At 45.6% G+C, this 19,386-nt stretch overlaps 2 protein-coding genes across 7 annotated transcripts in view; one reads left to right on the plus strand and one right to left on the minus strand.

Annotated features, from left to right (window-relative positions):
* LOC119175757 (U-scoloptoxin(11)-Sm5a) overlaps positions 1-19,386 on the plus strand; it is a 248,667-nt gene that overhangs the window by 25,835 nt on the left and 203,446 nt on the right. The gene's annotated exons all lie outside the window — the stretch shown is intronic.
* Positions 1,977-6,373, minus strand: LOC119175756 (uncharacterized). Its single transcript, XM_075876114.1, has one exon. It carries the CDS (start codon positions 6,203-6,205, stop codon positions 5,036-5,038), a length of 1,170 nt encoding a protein of 389 aa, XP_075732229.1. The 5' UTR covers positions 6,206-6,373; the 3' UTR covers positions 1,977-5,035.

Raw genomic sequence — 19,386 nt, forward strand, 5'->3', positions numbered from 1 at the left:
CATCCATCCATCCATCCATCCATCCATCCATCCATCCATCCATCCATCCATCCATCCATCCATCCATCCATCCATCCATCCATCCATCCATCCATCCATCCATCCATCCATCCATCCATCCATCCATCCATCCATCCATCCATCCATCCATCCATCCATCCATCCATCCATCCATCCATCCATCCATCCATCCATCCATCCATCCATCCATCCATCCATCCATCCATCCATCCATCCATCCATCCATCCATCCATCCATCCATCCATCCATCCATCCATCCATCCATCCATCCATCCATCCATCCATCCATCCATCCATCCATCCATCCATCCATCCATCCATCCATCCATCCATCCATCCATCCATCCATCCATCCATCCATCCATCCATCCATCCATCCATCCATCCATCCATCCATCCATCCATCCATCCATCCATCCATCCATCCATCCATCCATCCATCCATCCATCCATCCATCCATCCATCCATCCATCCATCCATCCATCCATCCATCCATCCATCCATCCATCCATCCATCCATCCATCCATCCATCCATCCATCCATCCATCCATCCATCCATCCATCCATCCATCCATCCATCCATCCATCCATCCATCCATCCATCCATCCATCCATCCATCCATCCATCCATCCATCCATCCATCCATCCATCCATCCATCCATCCATCCATCCATCCATCCATCCATCCATCCATCCATCCATCCATCCATCCATCCATCCATCCATCCATCCATCCATCCATCCATCCATCCATCCATCCATCCATCCATCCATCCATCCATCCATCCATCCATCCATCCATCCATCCATCCATCCATCCATCCATCCATCCATCCATCCATCCATCCATCCATCCATCCATCCATCCATCCATCCATCCATCCATCCATCCATCCATCCATCCATCCATCCATCCATCCATCCATCCATCCATCCATCCATCCATCCATCCATCCATCCATCCATCCATCCATCTATCTATCTATCTATCTATCTATCTATCTATCTATCTATCTATCTATCTATCTATCTATCTATCTAGCCACATCAATAATGGCATCGATACCAAAATTGGAGGCATAACATGACTGTATGACGAGCAAAAGTGACTAGTCATACCATTAAAATAATGACATGTGTGTCATGAATATCATGCTTTACATTTCATGGTCTTGCAGCTCTTCCCGTCGTTGCGTTCACATGGCATACTGCAAATCTGGTATAGTATTGCATAACTGCATGGGGAATATAAGTGACAGACCCTAACGTGGAAATCATGGCATGCATGTCATGTAAGTCATGACTACACGCCACACTCATGATGTGCTCGCGGCCTTTGTGCTAGCTTCATATACACCAAATTTGGTATTACGTGACATGAATGGACGACGGAAGTAAACGACACGTTTGAACATAATAATCATGACCGGCGTGTCATGTAAACCATGACTATTTGCTGCCCCGCCGCGGTGGTCTAGTGGCTAAGCTGCTGACCCGCAGGATGCAGGATCGAATCCCGGCTGCGGCGGCTGCATTTCCGATGGAGGCGGAAACGTTGTAGGCCCGTGTGCTCAGATTTGGGTGCACGTTAAAGAACCCCAGGTGGTCTAAATTTACGGAGCCCTCCACTACGGCGTCTCTCATAATCATGTGGTGGTTTTGGGACGTTAAACCCCACATATCTATCATGACTATTTGCTACGCTCATAGCCCAATCGCGGCCATACCACTGGCTTCATATACACCAAATTTGGTATTACGTGACATGAATGGACGACGGAAGTAAACGACACATTTAAACATAATAATCATGACCGGCGTGTCATGTAAACCATGACTATTTGCTACGCTCATAGCCCAATCGCGGCCATACCGCTGGCTTCATATACACCAAATTTGGTATTACGCGACATGAATGGACGACGGAAGTAAACGACACGTTTGAACATGATCAGTCAGTCAGTCAGTCAGTCAGTTTATTTTCCTTAAAGACCCCCAATGGGGGTATTACATAAGGGGTGGGAATAATATTTAACAAACGTAATCAATACATGGGTTTCAACTATATACATTTCTTCATATTACAAGGAAATATGCATGTACAATAAATAACACACGTAACCAACATGTAATTCAAAAAAGCACTTAAAAGTTATTTGTTAGAAGATGGTCAGTGACATGTTGTGCAAAAGAAGATGGACATATTATGTCGACAATGGAAAAAGGGAGGTCGTTCCAGTCTTTTGCTGTGCGGGAAAAAAATGACGCGAGAAATGTTGATGTTCGAGCGCGCATTAATGAAACCTGCTGCGTGTGGCTTGTCCTGGCTGATATGCGTGTTGCGGGTTTGATGTAAGATGGTTGATGCAGGATTGAACTGTGAAAAAATTTATGGTAAAGACAAAGAGAAGAAATGCGCCGACGAAGAGCGAGCGATGGAAGATTGGATAGTAATTTTAGTGATGTGACGCTGATGTCGTATGAATACGAAGAATGAATGAAGCGAGCTGCACGGTTTTGAACTGATTCTAGAGCGCAGATGAGGTATGCTTGGTGCGGGTCCCAGATGGCGGATGCGTATTCCAATTTCGGTCGCACTAGTGATGTGTAGGCAAGTAATCTTACTTGCATTGGAGCACTTTTGAGGTGACGTTTTAAAAAGCCTAAGGTTTTGTTAGACGATGAAATGATGTTTTGGACATGCGTACGCCAGATCAGATCGCTAGTCACGGTGACACCTAGGTATTTATAAGAGTTAGTCAGTTCTAGGGGTAAGCTGTTGATTGTGTACGGAAACATGAGCGGATTATTGCTACGCGTAAATGACATAGTTTTGCATTTATTTACGTTTAGTGTCATTAACCAAGTGGTACACCATTTCGAAATGTTAGTAAGATCGTTCTCTAAGGTTAACTGGTCAGAGGTGTTTAGTATTGTGCGGTAGACAACGCAGTCATCTGCGAACATACGTATATTACTGGTTACATGCAAAGGTAAGTCGTTAATATAGATTAAAAATAGTAGCGGGCCAAGGACGGAGCCTTGAGGGACACCTGATGTTACTGGGATGGCAGTAGACAGGTGGTTATTTACAGCGACGCGTTGTGATCGATTAGTAAGGAACTCTATTATCCATTTTATGACGGTGGGATGTAAATTTAGTTGGGAAAGTTTAGCGAACAATCGTTGATGAGGCACCTTATCGAATGCTTTAGCATAATCAAGAAAAACGGCATCAGTTTGCACGTTAACGTCGAGGTTAGTATGAATGTCATGCAAGAAGGCTGCCAGCTGTGTTTCACACGACAACCCCTTGCGGAAGCCGTGTTGTGAAGGGTGAAAAAAATTATTGCTGTCGAGAAAATTCATTATGTGGGAGTAGATGACATGCTCCATGATCTTGCAGGGGACGCTTGTTAGGGAGATGGGGCGATAGTTAAGTGGAGAGTTTCTATCGCCTGATTTGAAGACCGGAACGACCTTCCCTATCTTCCAGTCACATGGGATGATTCCTGAGGAAAGGGACTGGGAAAATATTAGAGCAAGAAAAAGCGAAGCACTCTCTTTAACATTTTTTAGAATTTTGGAATTGATACCATCCATGCCCGCAGAGGATGACAATTTCATTTTTTCTATTATAGACAATATTCCATTTGCGCAGAAATTGATTGCTGGCATGTCATGATTACAATTAAAGCCAAGTGAAGGTATGCGGGAGTGTATGCTTGGTTCATCAGTAAAAACTGTAGCAAAAGAAGCGTTGAATAGATTCGCACATTCCCCGTCAGTAATAGCTTCACCAGATTCAAGGGTTAGTACAGTGTCACGCGGTTTGTCAGCCTTAAGTGTTTTCCAGAACTGTCTGGGATTAGTCTGCAGTAGCTTGGGTAGGTCTGTGTTATAGAAGAAGTTTTTTGCTTTGCGCAGGGCTAAAAGATAATTGCGGTCAGCCTCATAGTACCTATCCCATACACTCGGTTGACCTGCACGTTTGGCAGATCGGAATAAACGTTTCTTTTTATTTTCAAGGCGTTTTAGATTTTTAGTAAACCAGGGTTTGTTGCAGGTGCTTGTGAAGCTGACTTTAGGTATGAATTTATCGGTTAGCTCCGTCAGTTTACCGATAAAGCGGGTCCAATTCGTATCTACTGTGTGTTGATGTAAAGTTGCTTGGAAAGTGTGGAAGAATGCGCTAAGAGCTTCGTTTATTGTTTCGTAATCCCCTCTGTCATATAGATGGATCGTTTTTTTGTAGGTTTCTCGTTTAAGCGGTTGAAAAGAAAAAGTGGCGTGAATTGTCTTATGGTCACTGATTTCGGGTAGATAGTGAATGCGTGACAGGCTTTCAGGATTGTTGGTTAGTATCAGATCCAGGACACTGGCTGTATCTTGCGATACACGTGTTGGCTCTGTGACTAGTTGGGTCATGTTGAAGTTTAGGCAAATATCAAGAAACGCATTAGCTTCACCTACACCCGTAGATGAATGCACATTGCTGGTGGGCCATTCTATTTGTGGGAAGTTAAAATCACCGAATAAAAGTACGTGCGCGTTTGGATGAGCAGACGTGAGCTGGCACATGGCCTGATTAAGTTGGTTGCTAAAATTGGAACTAGCACGGGGTGGTCGGTAGCAAACGCCCAGTACAACGGACTGAGGATGTGCCTTAATAAGTACCCAGAGCATTTCTAGCTCTGTTTTAATATGTACGACTGAGCAAGATAATTGCTCGTGAACAGCAATGAGTACACCGCCACCACGAGTAGATGCGCGGTTATTCCTGTACAACTGGAAGTTTGGTAATTCTGACAGAACTTCGTCATCACGGATGTCATCAGTTAACCACGTTTCGGTAAGTAATAGCACATTGCTTTCAGAGGATGATACAGTGCTAGATATAAGTTCCCGTTTGGGTAGGAAACTGCGAATGTTAGTGTAAATAACAGAAAGTGAAAGAGTTTTGCTAGTAACCGCAACAGCGGTCGTTTTTTTTTCCCGGTGGCTTGATTGCTACGATAGTTCTTTGACGGTGTTTGATTCGGCGTCGAAAATGTAGCGCTTCTGATTCATGTGCAGTGTTTTGAAGTGCATTGAAAATGGCTTGTTGTTACTTCTCGCAAAAGCAATTAGTTGTTTTCTAGCATTTTGGACTGAGCGTGAGAAGTCTTCACCTATGCCGTAACTTGTCCCCTTAAGCTTGCGACCATTCGATAATATTGCAGTTTTTGTCTTGTGCAGAGCAATCTTCACGATTATGGGCCGGGAGCGTTCAGGTGAATGTCGACCGAGACGATGCGCGCGTTCGATATCTCTTGGTTCTAAGTGAACCTGTAGGTTGTCCCGGCAAAGATTCATTACCAGCCGCTCCGATTCAGAAAATGTTTCAGATGCGGAAGGGTCCGGGATACCGTAAAATATTAGGTTGTTTCGCCTTGAGCGATTTTCAGCGTCATCAATACGGGCTTCTAGTGCAAAGATTCTGCAGGAGGTCTGCTCCGTGTTAACGCGCAGGACTTCTATTTCTTTTCGAAGTGGTACCAGAGACTGATAATGACTTTCAAGGTCTGATAATCTTTTGTTCAGTTCGCCAATTGTTTTATCGGTGTTACCGAGCTGAGACTTCAAGCCCTGTACTTCTGCAATTAGTTGTGTTTGACCTGTAGATAGCTTACGCAATTCAGCAAGAAGGTTCTCAGAGATATTTGAAGGGCCAGGGTTAGTTTCAACATCTCCAGCTAGAATTAGTAGTGCACGAATTACATGGACACACTCGGCAATAATAACCATACAGCAATGCGGGCTTGGCAGCTGTACCAGAAAGTAATTACCAGATCTTTTCGAAAAGACAACGTAGGGCTCACCAACCTGCATAGCGGGAGCGAATTGATTAGTGATCCGTGCAGTGGCACAGACACCAAGCCCACAGCGCTCCGTTGAAGGTCCTTGTTCTTTTATAGGTGTCGGGCTCGTGGATGTCGATGATGATGCAACCGTCCAGGCTTGGTTGAGCTCAGCTGCCCAGAGTCCCTCTTCTGGTCGAGCCAGGCATTTGACGATAGGCAGAGGGCATGCGCTGCCTTCGTCGCTTCCAGGACAGCTGAAGCCATGTTCCGCCGGCGCTACCGCATGCGCAAGCGCAGGTAGCAGCAGATGAGCGATGACGTAACGGACCATCTGCATAGCGGGAGCGAATTGATTAGTGATCCGTGCAGTGGCACAGACACCAAGCCCACAGCGCTCCGTTGAAGGTCCTTGTTCTTTTATAGGTGTCGGGCTCGTGGATGTCGATGATGATGCAACCGTCCAGGCTTGGTTGAGCTCAGCTGCCCAGAGTCCCTCTTCTGGTCGAGCCAGGCATTTGACGATAGGCAGAGGGCATGCGCTGCCTTCGTCGCTTCCAGGACAGCTGAAGCCATGTTCCGCCGGCGCTACCGCATGCGCAAGCGCAGGTAGCAGCAGATGAGCGATGACGTAACGGACCATCTGCATAGCGGGAGCGAATTGATTAGTGATCCGTGCAGTGGCACAGACACCAAGCCCACCAGTGATAATTATGACCGGCGTGTCATGTAAACCATGACTATTTGCTGCCCCGCCACAGTGGTCTAGTGGCTAAGATACTCGGCTGCTGACCCGCAGGATGCGGGATTGAATCCCGGCTGGTGGCTGCACTTGAGATGGAGGCGGAAACGTTGTAGGCCTGTGTGCTCAGATTTGGGTGCACGTTAAAGAACCCCAGCTGGTCGAAATTTCCGGAGCCCTCCACTATGGCGTCTCTCATATTCATACGGTAGTTTTGAGACGTTAAACCCCACATATTATTATTATTAATATATGAGTCAACATGTGTCATATTCTATAACGCTGTTTACGTAATAACTTCATTTTCAAAGCGCGTACTGCTCTCTGCACATGTGCTAATAATTCTCTATAGATTCATGAAAGCACGACCTAAATAAAACAACTACAGAATCAGAGCATCTTGCAAATGGCGTCGTGTGTAAGTATTCTTACCTAGCTTCTTAGCCTTCACTTGAAACATTCAACATAGAAGTTGAGCTGTAGATACGCTATGGTGGCGCATAGCTATATAGAAAAGACACTCTGAAAACGCGGAAGTCACTGCCCAATTCAAGATGCTCGTGTATGTAATCATGAAAACTGTGAGAGTCCCACGACTTGGAAACATCTACGCAGTTCGGGTCATTTCATACGCAACAAGTGTGTACCAACGGCGTAGTTGATAGTGGTCTTAAACTAAGTTGTTGTTTATGGAACGAATTCGCGAAGAATCGCTATACGCGATGTTCACGACCGTGTTTATTTAGGACGCGTGTCATACAGAAGTCGGGCTTACTAAACTCTTTCCTGAGATCCCTGCAGTATCTCTGTCTTAGATTATGCGTTTTACTAAGCCTCCTCGTGGAGAAGATTGAAAAAGGGGGCGACTTCATTACCCAGAGCACCACTGCAACGCATCCATTGCTGGTCGTTCTAAATCAGTCCAGTCCGAGACACACACCGCTCGCTTCATGAGCTCGTCAATTATTTGCCTTTTTCTTGTAATATTTAACAACACGCAGAGAGCGTCATGCAAGGACTAAGAACTCACGCAAACCTTCATTTCTTGCACGTTGCCTAGTCTTTGCTGCGAACCACATTGTACTAATTGTTTATACATTTGTCCGTTGTGCATTACAAGTCGCGATCATTTGGTTCCCACGCAGAAAAATTATGTCAGAACTAGAATATGTGCCGCGCAAAGCTGGGTGGTTCATGCACAAGTGCAGGCCTCATGTGATTCCCGTACGAATGACTTTGTTGACACAGACTGATAAAAACCCGATCTGTGAGAAATACACGAACATTTTCATAAAGTGAAGCGTGACACTGAAATGACGAGGGCACGACAGGGAGAGCACAAACGTATTCTTGCGCGTGTGGGTGTCCGCCTGTTTTTCGACAAGTTCTCGGTTGTACGCATGTACAAAGATGAAATTGCGTGGTTGATCGTAGAATCGGCTATACAATACATAGGCCAAGAATGTGTAAGCACACCTTTATTATCATTATACAGAAAAAAAGTTGTCATTTCTTGATGCCACCGTATTTGCACATGTGTGAGCATTCGTCATTTTTATGTATATATTAGGTGATACAGCTTCCAATAAATCATCATTGAAAGTTTGTTATTCCTGTCCCGTCCTCGTCATTCTGATTCCGCGCTTAACTTCATGAACATTTTTCACCAACACGGCAAACAGTCCATCCTTGCGAATGCTCAAACAGACGACCGCTTTTAAGAGGGGAAAAAAAGAAAGCCAAGTACATTCTTTGCAGAAAATCGCCAAAAACGGCAGGAGCTCGGAGGAAGACACACACAACACCCTGTGCGTCTTCTTCTGTATGCACTGTTGTTTCTTGTGCAGTTCCTTGCTTCAGGTATACGTGCAACCAGGAAACCCAACTAGTACGTTTTTTTATGTTGTCGTCATGTTTATCGCGAAACAAACCAAATAACACAAAGAGATAACAGTGCTTCACGACGACATAATCAAGCTCCCCCTTTTACCACGTGCGATACCTGTTTCTTTCAACACTTATTAACCACCTGGAAACATCAGACGCGGACGACGCCACCTCGCACCATCGCAATTCATCGTCGCACTTGTTTTTCTCGCTGCGCATAATAACTGCGCACGAATAGCGGCAAATGCGGCCACTCAATCGCTTGGTAATGCCTTAATTAGCAGCCAAATGAAATAATAATTATGCTTCTATGGTAATTATATGTGTTTTTTCAAATAATTTTGCCTTTCTTTTTCTATTTTTTATCTATACGTTTTATCGGCGCCTCATTCACTATTGTTTGTTTAAATTGAGTTATGTTGTATTTTGGTTACACTAATATATATTACTAACTGCTAAGAACAAGTGTGAGGTTTTGAATATATGCAGAATTTTACGTAACTTTGCTACGGCGTACAAACTGCTTGTTTGGGCCAAATTTCATAATAATAATAATAATAATAATAATAATAATAATAATAATAATAATAATAATAAAATTAGTATTATGTAACATCCCAAAACCACAGTTTGCTTATGAGGCACGCCATAGTCTCTAGAAACATCGACCATCTGGGGTTCTTTGACGTGCACCAAGTACACGTGCATTCAATTGCACGAGCCGAAAGCCTTTTCGCTTCCATCGGAGCTAAATTAATGCGGACTCTCTTACTACAACGAATCTTATAACTGTATCATTGTTTTGGCATGTAAATCTACCTGGAATATTTTTCTAATATATAATATACGACTACTCTTCAGCTGCATGGAGGAAGATCATTTTATGCCCGCCCTTGTATCACAGGAAAACCTGTTTCTTCGGCTAAAATTCGTGTAGATTGTCAGATTAGGCAGCCCGTATAATTAAATACCGCATTCTAATGGTTTTTAAATAGATTATGAGGCACTACGGCGTGCGTGGTTCATAATCATACCGTAGTTTTGTCACGTAGAGCTCAACATTATATTATTATTATTATTATTATTATTATTATTATTATTATTAATATTATTATTATTACAAAGTTTACCATTCCCGGAGCATACACATGGCCGTCCAACTTAAACTGGAGAGTTGGTATGACGCATAGCTTTTTTCACACTAGCTTCTGTGGAATTATAGTCGAAGCGTGCAAACGACATTCACAAGTCGAATAGGTCGATATCACGCGGACTTCTTGAAAAGCTCACCGAGAGCAGATATCTTGGTGATGCGTTTGAAGTTACTGAAATTGAAAAGGAAAATTTATGCATCGTAGTCGCAGAAATTGTTCGAACATTGTGGCCTGTCCCCCGCAACCGCAAGTTACTTTTTTTTTGCTCGTTTAACACAAATTTGACTCAAACATTCAATGGGGTGACGATTTTAGAAAATTTGCAGAAAGGAAGGACGTTGGAGAAGTCTGATAGGAGCAATGGCACGGAAAAGATCTTCTTTCTACAGCGGTCTTAGAAAATGAAGGGACATTGATGTTGGTGAAGACGGTAACAACGAAGGTGCACTTTCATCAATTTCATACATCAGCAGTCCTCTGCGGACGCTATGGGTGTTGACGTGATGGTGACAAAAAAACGTACGCCGCTGAGTAAAACCTGCTGAGTCGCTGAATCAAACTCGGCCTTCCTTTTCTCGGAGGTTCGGGCGCTTCAATCTCCCGTTTCACGCTTTCTATTTTGCTTTATCCACTGACACAACGTGTCAGTCTTGGACAATTCAAATGAAGAGCACAAAATGTGAGTGCAAAGACAGACGTCTTTTGTCGTGAGAGCACTGCACCTCCAGCTGCCTCTTCTGCTCCGGAAAACGACCGATGAATCACGCCTGTCATTGGCGTCTTTGTGCATCGCGAGCCGCAGGGTCCAGTGGTGATGAATTGGCGCTCGGCACCACTTCGGATGGCATCAGCCATTCAGCGTTGCTCTTTTCTTGCTTGTCACGCGAATTCTCGCGATAAACGCGATCCTCGTGGCGTCGGATGCTTGTCGCTTACTATACAGCGGCATACCCGTGGTCTTTTACTCCTGCAGCATCCACTGCTGTGTCCATCGGCTGGCGCAACAGTGACGCACGGCGATGGTGATAACACCGGCAACATCACCAACGTGGGAAAGCAAGAAGGTGGAAACATTGTGTCACACTGAACAGGAATACGAAATGTCTAAGCGCCGTTTTTACATTCGCCATTCAACTTTTTTGTCGTTGTTCACTTTTGAAAACTACGAAAAACAATATTCTGCAAATAATTTTTTGTACATCAGGCTCTTTCCTTTGTTTTACTTCTGCGCCTGTTTGTGCTTCCCTGTTCGTTTGTGTGAAAATCGGTTTTGTGCGCAGCACACCATGAAGTCCATATATGCATCTTCTCCTTCTAATAATAATAACATCTAAGGTTTTGCGTTTCGAAACCATGATATCATTATCAGGGACGCTGTAGTGGAAGGCTCCGGATGTTTTGACCATCTGGCTATCTTCAAAGTAACACTAATGAGCAAAACGAATTTTCGCCTATTAGTAAAGTACAATTTCATAATCACGAGAACGCCGCTCTTACTGCGACACGATGCTTGGCAAGCGCGAAAACCCTCGAAAAGGAAACGTGGGCGGAGACAACACCTGGAGATTTTACCGCCATAAACGCCATGATGTCAAAGATTTTGAAGGCGTGTACCGAGTCCTTCTAATGAATAAAAAAGAAGTATCATTTGTGGGTGCCACAAACCTAGTATACGAAGTGTGGCAGCTTGGGCTAGTTGGCATGGCATGACGATAGTTATAGCGCGAGAACAAAACGACGACACAGAGTGTCTTTTGTGTCCTTCTTGTCTCTGTGTCGTCGTTTTGTTCTCGCGCTATAACTAGTATACGAAGTTTTAGAAAGTCTCACAAAAAAAAACACGATTTGAAATTTTCTGCGTCACACGCGGAGATTTCGGTGCAAGATTTTAAACTGAAACTTCAACCTTGATTTTTTTCCGCTAATAATGAACTTGTGATAGTGAAACATGTGGTGTTAACACTTCTCATAGTGTACTTTGCCTATAAACCAAGTCATTGTTTCTCGTTAGTGTCCCTTTAAGGTGCACTGATATCGCACACTACACATACCTCTAGCATTTCATCCCCATCTAAACGCGACCGCTGTGACTACGATGGAACCTGCGACCTTCAGGTCAACAGCCCAACATGCATGACCGCTACACCACCTCGGCGGACAGCATCTACTGAAAGAAACTGTACAAGCCGGTAAACACCTCTGCTCTTCGTGTGAGGCAGTGTACGAAACCCGGCTATGATTTCACTAGTGCGAATCAGCGTATACTTATGCATGCTTGCCGGGAATTGATAGTTGTGCATTTTCTTTCACGCCACAATTCAGAGCTTATGTAACAAAAGAAATCGGTTTTGGAAAAGAGGTGCCCAAATTCACGTACAATACGTGGCAGGCTAAGGTACTCGTTCGAATATTTGTGGCTCCTTATGAGCTCTTGGCTCTTGCTTGTATACTCTAGCTATGTCGATACATGGGAAAATATTTGATATGCACTTATGTGGAGGTTACTGTGTCGAGCTGGAAAGTAGGTTGGCGCGAAGGCTATTCGGGCGAGTTAGAATGTCCTTTACTTGCCGTTACCCGAGTTTTCGCGCGAATACCCCGCAAATTGGGCAATGTGGCGCAAGGAAAAAATGAAAAAGCTGAAGGCTTTCTGTCTTGAAAGTTTCACCAAGGCGATCAGTTCATTTTCAATTTCTTTTTCCCAAAACCTAAGTCTCTTGTTTTCTTCATATTCTAATTTCTGGTTTGGATGTTTCTATAGATTTTTCGCAGTGGTTTAGATCGACCTAGACTTCTTAAAATTAATTTGAATATTCGATTATTGATATTGCAGCAAATATTCCCCATCTGGGTTAGGGACTAGCGCATCGATGAGCCAAGTTATGCAAGGATGCTCGCCTAACTTTAGATGAAAAGTTGAATGTCGAGTAGTCCTTGAAAGGGAGTTCTCTGAGCAGGAGACCACAGCTGGCACAACTTTTGTTAACCAAGGGCGGGAAAGAAAACGTATCTCGTTTCTGGAAGAATCTCAAAAATTTTTTTTGGCCGCGTATCTGCGTGCTTTGCTGCAAATGTTGTGAAAAGTTCTGTTTGGAGGCGCTGTGTGAATCATATGAATGCCATCTGGCAGTAATGTCGGTAAACAGGAGCTTCTAGAGAACCCAGGGCCACTGGCAGGTGGCACCACCATGTCGTCGACACAGCACTTTTTTGTGCATAGCCTCACATTTTCAGCGAAGCCCAAGACATTAGGATCTTTAGAATTGCGTATCTATGAATTTCCTAGTAAAAAACACATCACCTAATACTTACGTATTGACTTTGCGCCGCAAATATGTGTAATACTTGCTTTTTGATCCACAATGTTCTTAAGTATGAACGCAGCCACCAGATAAATATCACTGGGCATTGGGGAAGTGCTTAAACTTTGTCCGGGGGGTGGAGGCTCAATCGTGTGACAGACAGACAGACAGACAGACAGACAGACAGACAGACAGACAGACAGACAGACAGACAGACAGACAGACAGACAGACAGACAGACAGACAGACTGTTACAAGCTGCCACTCTAGCGTCTAAGTCGGCGACGGGAATGACAGCAGGTTGGTTCGTTCCGTACGCAAGCAGAGACAGTGAAGAGATCGGAGACGTGAGAAAACAAAACAACTTTACTCTAGTGATATTGCAGCACACGGGATCTAATACAACACTTCAATACAACTGACAAATACATCGACACTGAATACAACTAAAGAAATATATACCAGAAACAAGAAATCAGCTTACGAGAGAGAACTATTACAAACTACACAAACTAACAAGAATAGAACGACGGAGGAGAAAGTTCGAAGATATAAACAGGTGAAGGCATACGTGTGATGACCGGCAGCGTTGTGTCCCCGACGATCGGATGCGAGAAGTCGAAGATAGTTCTGGCACGACTGCAATGTCAGCGGTGTTGCAACGCTGGTGGCTCCGGGAGGCTAGTGCTTGCAGGTGACTTCGAGCAGGTAGAGCTAACTCGAGGCGAAGTCCCGATGTCTACGTTGCAGACGTTAACATCGCGTCACAACTAGACGAACGGCTAAGTTTAGGTGGCCAGCCAATACAGAGCCACACTAAAAACTTCTAGAAGAGATGCTTGTTGATCTGTTTCTACACCATCTTGGTCAGCGACTAGTCTGCCTAGTAGGGCAAAATCCTGCGCTTAAATCCCTCTCATGTCTCCTCGCTCTCTTCCTTGGGGACAAGAGACCTCTACCTGGGTCCAATCATGCGCGTTTAATTGATGGGAAACTCCGCCCCAAAAATATTTTGACCCCACCCCTTTTTAATTGGGAGAGGGCCCGCAACTAGCGAGAGTGACAACCTGTCGGGTTGTTGTCATACGGCTTGGCCACCAGAGCGTTTCCCACGCTTTTCTCCGTGGGAACGGTCAAACGTTTGGCTCTCAGTCGGTGCATCTTGTAGTCTAATCCTTGTTCGGGGTATACCGCGGCCTTCTACGACCTTGCAGACGCCGCCACAGTTACAAAAGGATTAACCGTCGGCGGCGACGTTCTAAGAAGAGCACCCCATTTTGCACTTCTCGGCTCCCCTTCATGCGCCGCCGTTTCTCACGGTCAGTCGGGGAGTACGGCGCCCGTTAATTTCCGTGACGCGGTGTCGCCAAAAATGGCCGTCCGTGGCATTGCCCCCACTTTCAGAATGTTATTCATAACATTTGTTCACACGGAGGGAAATTTTTTCGACACAAAGGAACAAAACACCACCAACAAGGGAGACATGAGGGCTGTCCCTCTCATACACAACATAACTAGGCAGAGTGCATCAAAGTAACAACAAAAGAAAAAAAACAAACAAATTGTTAGAGTACCAGCTTCTGTTACACGCAACAATATCAAGGCGCAATACAAACAAGAAGAGGCAATAGCCGTGTACGGCAGCCATCAATACAGCATACACTGCACGAATGTATACTACGAAACAAAACGGAACAGGTGCGCTCCTCTACCGTAGTGCAATCCTTCAATGGACATTACAGCAAGTAAAAACAACCAATACACCAAGCAAAAAGAAAATAACTCAAAATACACTTCTTATACAATGAAATACGCACATACAAACAGAAAACAACCGACGAAAGTAAAAAAATAACATGCTCATAGACCTCAATTCTCAATGCGCGCAATGACAACTGTACCGGGTCACGCCAATCTTAATCAATTTACGAAATCATTCGGTTTATGCTAACATCTTCCTCAAATGCTCATTCATGCCACATCCCCATGGCAGTGGAGGCATACGAAGCCACACTAAACCTTTGAAACAACTAGAAAAATGACACATTTTCTCGGTTTTTACCTTATGCAAATTTTCGCACTCATGATTAAACTAATTCGATGCTAACTTTCAGCCTTTGGCTCGGCGGTTTTCCTTCTGAACAATTTATACCGCATCACGTAACTTGCAAAAATTGTGACCGAAGTCTGCGTCTGCAAAGCAACACTACGTAACCATACTTAGCACGCACGTGCCACAATTTTTCAAACTGACCGCCCCCTTTCTCGATTAGATTCGCTTGAATCGCACACGATGGGGTCGCCTTCCCGGCGGCTTTCGAGCACGCCAGAGGTTACAAAAAGCACAAACGCCAGGCTGTGTCCCGCTGTCATGCCTCATGCTGCATTTCGGCCGGCTCCCCTCAGGAATGTGCAAGGGACGCCAGAAACCGGGGGGAAGCCTGGGTAATAGTGTCTTTGTGGTCGCCCCCACGCAGTACTTAGAAATGCCGTTGTGCCTTTTCGACTTTGAACCTTCGGGCCAGGCCGCTTTCCCGAAGTCGTCGAAATGAACCGCGCGTTTCGTTCGGGTGACGCACCTCTTTTTCCCCCTCTACACCTGGCTCGCCGCTTGTGCCTCCATGAACGCCACCATCGACGTTTCTTGAAATGGATTAACGGCCTAGCCTTTCGTCTCTGTCGGGACGGAGTTGGACCAGCCCTAGGCTCACGCAGTGTGGTACGCTTCCTCTTCTTTCTTTTTCGGCGATGTTTGCGTACCTCCTTTCCCTCGATGTGATCATCGTGTCGCTTCGGGACCTCAAAAGTTGGGAAGCTTGTTGGAGCTGGTGCTAGGTCTTCCCTCCCGATAACGCTTTTTGAACTATGCGTCACGACGGACTGTCGGGCCAAATTAGCTTTGTCAACACTGATGAAGCCATTAACTGGGCCCTCTCCGACGGCATCGCTGCATTCCTGAACCGTTGCGTCCTCGCTCTGATTCGCCACTGTGCTAATCAAGCCTACATTTGACGATGTCGAAACGTACTCCTGAGGCACGGAGGTTTCCAGCATCTTACTTGGCCCATTAGGGCTGCTGGCACTCTCCTCATCCACGCAAGGAGCGTCTTTCGACATCGTATCTACCTCCAGACCGGCCAAGGCCTCGTTCTCAGCATACTCTACCTTGATGCATTCTAGAATACGCGGGCCCTTTTCTGGCGCGATCTCTGGTTCTAGCGCTTCCTGACACACTTTAACGTCCAGCGCTTTCCGACGCGCCTCGCTTTCAGACTGTTGTCTTTCTGTTTCGCGCTTTCTTTCAGACTCTTGTCTGAGCTGCTCTTCCTTTGTCCAGACAAAAGTTCCGAATATCCGGAGCATCTCTGCCTTAACTACCTCGTTGTTCGCGTTCTGCTGACTGAGCCGCGCAACAGCTTCATTTGCCTCGCAAGGCAGAACCGTGAGTAGCCCTTGACACCATGTGTCTCGCTCAAATGACAGTTTCTCGCCGGCATCGCCGTGCTCACTGCTGGATCGGCTCACCCAGCTACTCTCACTGAGGCGAATCTTTAATTGCAGTAACTGCACTTCTCGTTCTCCGGCTTCCCTTGCCGCTTCTCGTTCTTTCGCCCTTTCTTGGCGCTCTCTCTCCCTTTCTTTTTCCCTTTTCTCCCGGGCCCGTGCCCGCTCTTCTCTGGCTAACGCCTGCGCCTGTTCCTGCTGCTCCTTAACTTATTGTCTCAGTTTGGCGCCCTCGAGGCCTAACTGTTTACCGTACGCGACCCACTTATCAAAATCCATACACTCCATACTGCAACTGTCACTATAATGCCACTATAAAAACAGCGCAATCATTGCAGAATGCATCCGCTTCAACTGTGCGGTTCTATTACCACGCTGTCCACACGGTTCTCGTTCACCCCTCACTGTCTTACTCTTGTACGGAACGTCCTGTCTCGCGGACGCCAGTTTTGTTACAAGCTGCCACTCTAGCGTCGCCAGCGCGAAGTCGGCGACGGGAATGACAGCAGGTCGGTTCTTTCCGTACGCAAGCAGAGACAGTGAAGAGATCGGAGACGTGAGAAAACAAAACAACTTTACTCTAGTGATATTGCAGCACACGGGATCTAATACAACACTTCAATACAACTGACAAAATACATCGACACTGGATACAACTAAAGAAATATATAACAGAAACAAGAAATCAGCTTACGAGAGAGAACTATTACAAACTACACAAACTAACAAGAATAGAACGACGGAGGAGAAAGTTCGAAGATATAAACAGGTGAAGGCATACGTGTGATGACCGGCAGCGTTGTGTCCCCGACGATCGGATGCAAGAAGTCGAAGAGAGTTCTGGCACGACTGCGATGTCGGCGGTGTTGCAACGCTGGTGGCTCCGGGAGGCTAGTGCATGCAGGTGACTTCGAGCAGGTTGAGCTAACTCGAGGCGAAGTCCCGATGTCTACGTTGCAGACGTTAATATCGCGTCACAACTAGACGAACAGCTAAGTTTAGGTGGCCAGCCGATACGGAGCCACACTAAAAACTTCTAGAAGAGATGCTTGTTGATCTGTTTCTACACCATCTTGGTCAGCGACTAGTCTGCCTAGCAGGGCAAAATCCTGCGCTTAAATCCCTCTCATGTCTCCTCGCTCTCTTCCTTGGGGACAAGAGACCTCTACCTGGGTCCAATCATGCGCGTTTAATTGATGGGAAACTCCGCCCCAAAAATATTTGGACCCCACCCCTTTTTAATTGGGAGAGGGCCCGCAACTAGCGAGAGTGACAACCTGTCGGGTTGTTGTCATACGGCTTGGCCACCAGAGCGTTTCCCACGCTTTTCTCCGTGGGAACGGTCAAACGTTTGGCTCTCAGTCGGTGCATCTTGTAGTCTAATCCTTGTTCGGGGTATACCGCGGCCTTCTACGACCTTGCAGACGCCGCCACAGTTACGAAAGGATTAACCGTCGGCGGCGACGTTCTAAGAAGAGCACCCCATTTTGCACTTCTCGGCTCCCCTTTATGCGCCGCCGTTTCTCACGGTCAGTCGGGGAGTACGGCGCCCGTTAATTGCCGTGACGCGGTGTCGCCAAAAATGACCGTCCGTGACACAGACCAAACTTTCTGCGTTCAAATATCTCAAAAAAGACTATCGTCATTAAAAAAGGCTGTTCATTAACGTGTTTCTCGACATACTTTCACAATGAAGCCGTACACCTTTCGTTGGTGGGAAGATTTTATGGTGGAAACAATAGACACCAGGTTTAAGATAGCACAAACAGACGCTCGCATGGTTTTCTGATAACGGAAGTGCGCGCTTACACCTCGGACGCTGGGGAAGGGCATTCGTAGAGGTGGACAGAAGAGCCGACGAACGCATTCTCTGTAGACTTATGCACGACTGCAATGCCACAGCTCAATTTCGACCTCATGTGATTTAAAGGTTTTTAATAGTGGAAGGCCAGCTGCATATCCTTTTTTCTCTATTTCTCTCTCTATTTTTTTTCTGCAAAGAGGAATAGAGCATATAGCTAAAAGAAAACAAAAAAAACATCGATGCCGTATGACAGCTGATAAGACGTCTATGAACAAGGAGAACACCCTCCCATACGTTACCAGTAACTATGTTGCAGCAGCTTTGCTCCTCACACGAGCACTTCGAATGACCATCAAGCGACCTTTCCTTCTCCCAGCATGTTTCCCATTTTCTTATATTCGCAGCGAGATCGGGCTATAGGTGGCAGCCCTGTCTCGGCGGAAGTGTGGATAGATGGTCGGTGGTGCGTATACAAACACACGCAGCGGCGCTTCGTTGCTTGCGCTCTGAGCCGATTGTCGGCGAATGAAATGCGTTGACTGCAGTTTACTAATAATATCTATACGCTCCTTTCTACTGAATCGGTGCACGAAGTCTATGCAACGTTATTATTACCAGAAAGTATAGCGCATTCTGCCTGTCAAAGGGATGCTCCCCCTGGGTGAGGGATGCTCCCCCTGGGTGACTGTCTGCGCGCGCTTTCGCACTAAATCACGCTTTCGCTGTGTTGTTTGCACGCATTTAGCTTGTGTTCCACCTACTACGCATGGCTTCAGCGTGAGTGAGCTACTTATGCATTTTTCGCTCATCTGCATAAAACAAAAGAGAGAGAGAGAGAGATCGTAGAAAGCCCGCATATTTCTGTGATGAGTTCCCACTTATGCGCATATGCCTTTTTTTTCTGTTCATCATGAAATGTGGGACATTCTATAAGTCTAGTCGAGAAAGCTTAGTGGATGACAGCGATTTGCGCTACACTGCGTTTACCACGTATACGCACATGTAAAAACCTTGTCAGAGTTCAGCAGAAAGCTTTCATCGATGAATTACGTGAATGACATTGCTACAACAAAAGTTCGGTTACTTTATGGGACAAGCATGTTTTTTTCAAACAAAAATGACCGCTGC

The sequence above is a fragment of the Rhipicephalus microplus genome, chromosome X (genome assembly GCF_043290135.1).
Source record: "Rhipicephalus microplus isolate Deutch F79 chromosome X, USDA_Rmic, whole genome shotgun sequence".
Classification (NCBI taxonomy): domain Eukaryota; kingdom Metazoa; phylum Arthropoda; class Arachnida; order Ixodida; family Ixodidae; genus Rhipicephalus; species Rhipicephalus microplus.

Bases quoted from the DNA above. Each gene is read 5' to 3' on its own strand.
- LOC119175756 (XM_075876114.1), bottom strand. From the start codon at position 6,205: ATGCAGATGGTCCGTTACGTCATCGCTCATCTGCTGCTACCTGCGCTT.